This window comes from Podarcis filfolensis, assembly GCF_964270895.1.
Source record: "Podarcis filfolensis genome assembly, chromosome: 15".
Taxonomy (NCBI): Eukaryota; Metazoa; Chordata; class Lepidosauria; order Squamata; family Lacertidae; genus Podarcis; species Podarcis filfolensis.
Window position 1 is genome coordinate 40,122,386 of NC_139618.1, and position 8,222 is coordinate 40,130,607.

General features: G+C 43.9%; 1 protein-coding gene across 1 annotated transcript in view; it reads right to left on the reverse strand.

The window, feature by feature from the left end:
* The window catches only part of LOC310750532 (uncharacterized protein), a 78,110-nt gene extending 73,036 nt beyond the window's left edge, over nucleotides 1-5,074 (reverse strand). Inside the window, exons 1-2 of the mRNA XM_083588859.1 lie at nucleotides 4,356-5,074; nucleotides 2,382-2,495 (exon numbers count right to left, since the gene is read on the reverse strand). Coding sequence (XP_083444985.1) covers nucleotides 2,382-2,495; nucleotides 4,356-4,412 — 171 coding nt within the window. The 5' untranslated portion in view covers nucleotides 4,413-5,074. The remainder of the gene's footprint in view (nucleotides 1-2,381; nucleotides 2,496-4,355) is intronic.
* Nucleotides 5,075-8,222: the final 3,148 nt, after the last annotated feature.

The window sequence follows — 8,222 nt, forward strand, 5'->3', positions numbered from 1 at the left end:
CCGGAAGCGCATTCAACCTGAGGTATGACTGTAATACAACCACACTCTAGCAGACTATATTAATTTATTTAGTAAATTTACATCCAACCTTTCTTCCATCATGCAGTCCAAGCTTGTCTCCCATCTAGACACCAACCCAACCCAGACCTGCCTAAGTTCAGCAAACTGTCTGCATTGCGTGTTCTCAGACCAGGCCATGTATGCTTTTCTCTAGCACCGATTAACAAAATAAATTTCTTTGGAGGGTTTTGAAGATCAGCCTGTTAAGCAAACTCTAACTACACACTCCAGTTTTTCATACCTAGGGAGTGAGTGATAAAAGCTTCACGTTGCTTCTAATATGGTGCCTGCATTTGCTGTTCTTAAGGTGAGGCAATAAAATGTGTGTGTGCGTATATATATGTGTGTGTGTAAGAGAGAGAGAGAGAGCTCATCAAAATTAATAGCTTATGGTTATTCGCGTCATTATTCTTAATGGGACTGAACATGTACCATAGTCTGCAGAAGGAACACTTGATTCACCTACAATTTATAACCCATTATGACCTGACTGGTCTAACCATGAGCATAAAAGCCCTCATTGCTAACAATGATATGATGTGTGCAATAAAAGGAATACTAATCTTGGTTCCAAATAAGGAGATCTCTCTGTCTTCTTGCATCAGTTTGTTGTGAACTGATTTAAGAAGAGTTTATATGTATGCTTTAGTTGAGATTCCGACATTGCAGGGGGCTGGACTGTATGACCCTTGTGGTCCCTTCCAACTCTACGGTTCTACGATTCTTGGCAAGACAAGGCTACATAATATTTTAAAAGATAATAAAAAAAGAAAAGAAGAGCCAGATTCTGCAACTTCCTTCTGATAATACGTGATGCGAAAGCAATTGCCACAGAGCAAGGCTTGGCAGTACATGGTGCAGCAGCCTTGATGACCCTAAGGAAATCTGATCAATGCCTGGATGGGAAACCACCTGTGAACCCCATGGATGCTGGCCTGAATTCTATTTGATGCACAATTAATGAATGAAATGTGGAACTTGCAGCTAGAATAGATGGTAGAGTGCTGTTGTATTCAGGTCCCATAGGCATCTGGCCGGCCACTCTGAGAGCAGGAAGCTGGACTAAGATGAGCCATTGGCTTTATTCAGCAGACTGTTCATATGTTCTTGTGTTAAATAGTGTCTCATGCCACCTCAATCTCTGAGCAGGGTGAGATTCCAGGGGTTCCAGGTCCTTACACAGGATTCATGTTTCCTTTAGGAATAAGGCACAGCAGAGACTGTGCTGTCTTTATGATATATGGTTTATTTACACTTACAGTGGTACCTCGGGTTACATGCCCTTCAGGTTACAGACGCTTCAGGTTACAGACTCTGCTAACCCAGAAATAGTACCTCAGGTTAAGAACTTTGCTTCAGGATGAGAACAGAAATCGTGCTCCAGCGGCACGGCAGCAGCAGGAGGCCCCATTAGCTAAAGTGGTGCTTCAGGTTAAGAATAGTTTCAGGTTAAGAACGGACCTCCAGAACGAATTAAGTTCTTAACCCAAGGTACCACTGTATATACAACCTGAGCCTACGATGGAGGGGTTCAGAACGTTAACATCCCAAGAAGGTCTTGTTTCTCCCATAGCCATAGCCTTGGATTCCAGCAGATATTAGGCATGGTGCTTTCTCTCTCTCTCTCTCTCTCTCTCTCTCTCTCTCTCTCTCTCTCTCTCTGCCTTTTTGCTGCTTTTTCCTCTGGCTCACATCACTCAACTCTCACCTTTGTCTTATATACCAGCCAGTTGAGGGGGAGGAGCACACATTTGCCACCTCACAGAGATCCACTTCCTTTGTTCCCTTCAATGGCCCATCACCCAGGCAGTCACCTCATCAGGAAGCTATATTTTAACAGCTGCTGCATCCAGGGGTTAGAAGGGTCTTGGCATACAGTCTATGTTCCCGAAACTCATAACACTAGGCATAGATGAAGTTGTCTTCATCTAGTCCATGTTGTTATGATGAGTTACATGATGAGCTCCAAGTCAACTGTTCAACTCTTGGCTTGGAGAAGTGCAGTTGGTGTGAGTCTTCTCCATTCATTCTGGCATCTCCATTCCAGACACTTTCAGGGCCTTTGGAGGCATGGGCCACTTCTGGATTTTGAACCCCACAGTGATAATAAATGCAGCCACATAAAAATGGTGACACACGCAAACAAAAGCAGGCACCCCAAAAATAGGGAGCAAAGAATGTTGGCCTTACATGAGCTCCCATATGCAGGGATATTTTGCACAGAACTTGGAGAACAGTGGGAGAGGTAGGGCAGTACACTTCCAGTTTACTTTTCCTGGTTTAGCAGTCAGTCATGTAAAAATTGTGATCCAAAGATATACTGTGTGGTCAAAATGTGTGTATTGCAAGGGTCCTGGATCCTTTTGTATATGTCGAATGATTGTCTGATTCTCTGGTTTTCTGATTCTCTGACTCTCTGCAATGAGTGAGCGGAGCTGAAGGTAGAGACAACACAAAAAGCAGACTATTGATTATAGGAACCATGAATGGGAAAACAGGGCTTCAGAGGTCTTTCCCTAAGCAAAATCCAAGGCAAAAATCACAAGTGGGAATGCCCAGACCAATGTGAGGGAATGTGTGGATGGGGCTTTTGTGATGGCAGCTTTTATTTCTCTGTATTTTTTTCGTGGTTCTAGCTCCCAATGTGTTTTCCCCCCAAGTGAGTACTTTTCAATAGGTGTATTTTGCTGTCGTAGCCTAACAAATTCACATTAAAGGGAATGTGGGCAGGAGAATGAAAAGCATTGCTTTACACAGTTACATTTGGTTTTATTCTGTGATCATAAAATTGGAGCCATTCAGGTGTTTATAAATATCTTCCAAATATAGCCTTGTTTTGTTTCTTAAATAAACCCTGGGAGACTAGAAATCTGATGTCAGTACGAAGGATAATCCCTCTCATCCTTTTGACGCAACAGTTGTTTAAAAATTGAAAGACCAATTGTGGAGTTTCTGGAATGTGGCAACATTCAGAAGTCAACATACATTTGCACTAAACTGCATTCTGCCTGAGAGGATACACTAGCCACATGAGAGCATGTTCTTACCAGTTTTAAGGTGTGTATAAAATAATTGTGACTCACCAGTCCTCTTACAAATCTGACATTGAGGGGTCCGTCCATCCCCTGAGTGCAGTGTGCCATATTGGTGATCATCCAGTCATGAATTGTGACTCCAGATTGGTTATTCCTGTATTGGACAACCTCTGTTTGAGCAGTTGCTAGTAATGAGTCAAATTTAACCAGTGGCCTTTCAGAGCTCCCAGTAGCTCCAGATGGCATTGCCAATAATCAGAGATGGTGGGAGTTGTCAGACAACAATATCTGAAAGGCCACTGGTAGCATATCTCTAGGTTAGACCGTTCATTTGATAAAGCATTGATGCTCTGTTCTTTAATTCCCTGTGGAATGCACAGTAGCAGTACTATATTTATAAAGTGCCAGGAGAGTTTCTTGAGAAATGCACTGATTGATTAACATATTGCTATGAGATGGGTGGTGGGTGGGCGGGTGGCGCTGTGGGTTAAACCACAGAGCCTAGGACTTGCTGATCAGAAGGTCGGCAGTTCAAATCCCCGCAACGGGGTGAGCTCCCGTTGTTCGGTTCCTGCTCCTGCCAACCTAGCAGTTCAAAAGCACATCAGGTGCAAGTAGATAAATAGGTACCGCTCTGGTGGGAAGGTAAACGGCATTTCCTTGCGCTGCTCTGGTTCGCCAGAAATTGGCTTAGTCATGCTGGCCACATGACCCAGAAGCTGTACGCCAGTTCCCTTGGCCAGTAAAACTAGAAGAGCACTGCAACCCCAGAGTCGTCCACTACTAACAGTCAGGGGTCCCTTTACCTTTACCCATGAGTTGGGTGGGTGGGTGTCTAGATTCCCCATTAATGTATTATGATTTAGTAAAAGTTTGAATTAATCAAGGTTTCCCTAAACTTTACCAAACACAGAACCTCCATCCCTACCCTCCCTTCAGTTATGCTAATGAGCCAAGCCAGCTCAACAAAGCTAGCTGGATGGGCATTAGCAGGGGACAAAGGGCAGTGATGGAAACCATCAGAGGACAAGACTGCCAGGCAAGGTGGAGTGGGGCTCCTTCTTTGTGGGGCACTAGTGGGCAGAGGCAAAGGCCAGGTTTAGGATTTCAAGTCTGAATGACGTAGACTAGGGGGAGGTCCTTGGAGTCGGTTGGCACCAAGAAGGAGAAGGGGGGCAGAACTCCATGTGAGCTGGGGATACCAGGCTAGAACAGAGAGACACAGAGGATAGTAAATAGAATCATATATCATAAGGACACCACATTCTCTGTTGTGCAGCATTGTTCCAAAACATTCCCAGTGCAGAAGTGCCACATTGTTTGATTGCAGAGCTTCTGATTTGCAAGCGGAATGCCCAAGGTTCAATCCTCAACATGTCCAGTCAGGGCTGGAATATCCTGTCTGAAGCCCTTGAAAGTGCCGTTGCAGAGTTTGGACAATAGGGTTCTAGTTTAGTGCAGATTCCTATGTTTCTACTGCCTTCTTAAAACTGACAGAGAGACGATTTCTTATTTTTATGATATCCAGGTATTCTTTAAAAAAATATTCTATGGACTGTTTGAATTAGCTACTTCAAATGAACTTTTAGAGGCCTCTCCCTAGGAATAAGGGTGGTGGAACCCCTACTGTAGTACAACATTTTACATAAATTTCAAAGGGCTGCTTGACTGCTTTTAAGAAGAGACCATTCCAACCTTTGATCATCTATTTGATCACTATTTCAAAGCTGCCTGGCAGGGGCTTATTTCCATGGGATTTTTTAAACCCAGGAGTGTGTATATCCATAGGCAAAGAGACCAGAATGGATGCAGCCACTCCCCCTTACATAGGAATGCCAATTTTTCATTTTTGAGTTCCTACTCAACTATGGGAGAATTTCAGCAACCCACCTGGAGAATATCAAATGGAATTTTCCCCTTTCCCAATTTCACTTGCAGATATGAAGGAGAATTTTTGGTGCAACTGTGGATCCAGATTTAATACTCTTTAACATTATTTAAAAATTGTTGAAGGCAGAACCAAAACATCAGAAGAGTCTTCAGGATCACACCAGGGTCCCACCTGGTCCAGCATCCTGTTCTCACATTAGACAACCAGATGCTTGTGGAAACCCTCAAACATGAACCAAGCTCAAAAACACTCTACCATCCTGTGGTTTCTAGCAACGGGTATTCAGAAGCATTACTGCCTCTGACTGCTATGTTATCTTTCTGGTAAGTGGGCCACTGCTGCTTGCAGGGAGGGAGAGGATAAAGGGAGAGGAGGTTGGTGCAGTGCAAACACATTGGCAGAACCATTCCGGTGCTCCTGTTGGTATATTTGCACTGTGCCTTCCCCCTGCTGTCTCTCCCTGCTTGCCTCTCCCACACTACCTCTCAGTAAGAAACTATGACCTGCCTGCTAACATGGAGGGTCTACCCTTCCCAGCAGGCCCCTCATTTTTAAAATACATTTGATTGAGTTTCACACATATAACAAAAATCTATTTGCAGAAACACTAGAAATAAGACAAGCATACACGAAAATATAAATTATAAAGAACATAAATGATTACAAAATTAAAGAAGATGTTACAGGTGAACTGCTGTGGACTATCCATACTAAGAGCATCATCTTCAACTTTAATATTTTTCTTTCCCTGTCTATAAAACACACAGGTGAAGAAATACCAGGTTTTTAAAAACAGTAAAGCTATTCTATACTGCAAAAAAACAAATCATTTCCACTCTGGCCCCATGTCACCTTAAAGTTATGTTTCAATTTCTCGAGTAGAACTTGTCAAGATAAGGGTATAAAAGGTAAGTCAATTAAACAAGCTTCCTTATCGACTAGCCCAGTCCAATCAGATCTACCAACTGGCCACTGGTCTGGGCACAAGGATTTAGAAGCTGGACTTGCACTCAAGAAAACCATACAAGAAACTGAAAAACACATAGAACTTTATTTGGACTAGTCACATTTACTATAAAGGGTCCCAAGACTCAGGTGGAATCTACACACATGTGTCTACTACACACTGTGAAAATGCTTTTTTTTAAAAAAAAAAAAAGTTGAAATTGCCATAGCTCACTGTCGCCATCTAGTGTCACATTTGTATATTGCACTTTACAACACACTTAAAACGTTTTATTTGCAGCTGCACAGCTGAGTCCCCAGACAAACATAAAACAAAATCAAAGAACTACTAGGATAAGGGTTATTGGAGCAAGTCAGAACCCCCACAGACTTTTTTTTTAAAAAAACTATTAAGTAACTAAACAGTCATAGATCCAGCTGACACCCGCCTGCCCCCCCCCCCACAAGTGCTCACCCCAGCTGGCATTTTACACAGTAGGAAAGTAGGAAAAGAGGGGTTGAGGGACAGAGGTGAAGTTTTTTATAATAAATCACTGCTGCTACGTCCCTCCAGGGGCAGAGCTACCTGCCCTGGCACCCGGAGTGGTGTGGGGGCAGGGCTAGCCGCCCGCACGGCGAGTGTCCTTAGCCTCCTGCCACCCGGGCGGTGAGCATGGGGGGGCACTGCTAGCTGCCTGCAGCAGCATCGTCCCTAGTGGCCCACTGCCCATGCAGCGAGCAGGGGGGGTGGCGCAGCGATGTCACCCGACCTCACGGCTGACACCCAGTGCGCACCGCACCCCCTGCACCTGCCTTCCTCCGCCAGTGCATCCCTGGTGATCATGGGTCTAGTTACATGCTTTTAAAAAAAGTGGGCAGGAGCTAGGAAAAACTTTATGCAAGATAAGGAGGGAGGGAATCCCAAGGTGCAGTCATCTCCGACCTCCTTAGCCCTTTTGGCACCAGGTCTTGACAGCACTATGTCCCAAATGTTTTGCTACCTGGGGGGCCACTTCTTTTGGGGCCTGCTCCTTCCATACCCCACTGCTGCAAATGGCAGAATTTCATTTTCAGTCTTCAAGCCTTTCCTTGATTTCACTTATATTCTTACTCTTTGGTGCTGCATTTAATTTTGCTGTCCTGTCTTCATTTTCTGATGCCTGCTTTCTGCTGGATTAGAATTTGTGCTGTATCAGTTTCAATGGTTTTGTATTGTATTTAGTTGTTTAAGTTTTTATTGGAAGCCCCCCAGAGAACTTATATTTATTTGGTACATAAATAGGATAAATAAACAAACAGATTGGTTCCACCTCCCTGCTGAGCCTTAGGATTTATCATAAACCCCTTTCAAATATCCCTCATCCATGGATTCACTCAAACCATGGAGGAGGGTTGTGCCCACCCACACTCCAATTACCCATTGGCTGCAGCACCTGACATTCAGGGTGGGCCCAAGCCATTTTGCTGCCTGTGGCAAAGGACAAAATGGGTATCCCAATTGGTAGGTGGAGCCAGGAACATGGCGCCGAGCGGGCCGGCCTCGGCTGCTAAAAGAGAAGAGAACGCCATTATCCTAATTGGAGAGAGGGCTTAAGAGGAAGACGCTGTGTGGTGTTTAAATCCTGGATAAGTCATCGTTCGTGCACAGGCTGCTGTCATAGAGGGTTGAGAGAGGCCAGTGGAGCCAGGACATTTGGCACCCTACCCCCTAGACATCTTGAGGCTGTCACAATTCAATACTTCCCCTTGTGAAAAGCTTCTGCAAATTGGGTCCGAGGTGTCCACGAAAGACTGATGTTGTAAGTGGATTTTACCGTAGTGGAGAGGTATCCCAATCAAGTTCTGAACACAGAAACCAGACATTCTGGCAGCTGAATCTTGTTTCAGCACTGGCATCTGAGCATCCTCCTCTACCACATATGAAACCAGAAGGCTACCTTAGCAGGTGCAGGGCAAGGCATGCTTGATACACCTCCAACTCCCCATTACTATCTGCCCCACAGCATCTCCTTTCTGAGACGGCATGATAGCAATGAAATGGATGCTTAATGAGTAGGCCTTTTTATATATAATAATTTTTATTAACAATTTTAACATAACAAATTATTTCAACAATTGTATTTTCTCCCACTTGGTAAAAAAGTAAAATGGCTTACATTTGCGGATTTGTTAAAAGACTATGAAGGAAAATGGAAATTAAGAGATTATGAGGAAATAAAAGACCACTTTCAGAGTTGGTTACACTATTGGCAATTACATGAGATATACAAAGAAGACAATAAGAAAGGGTT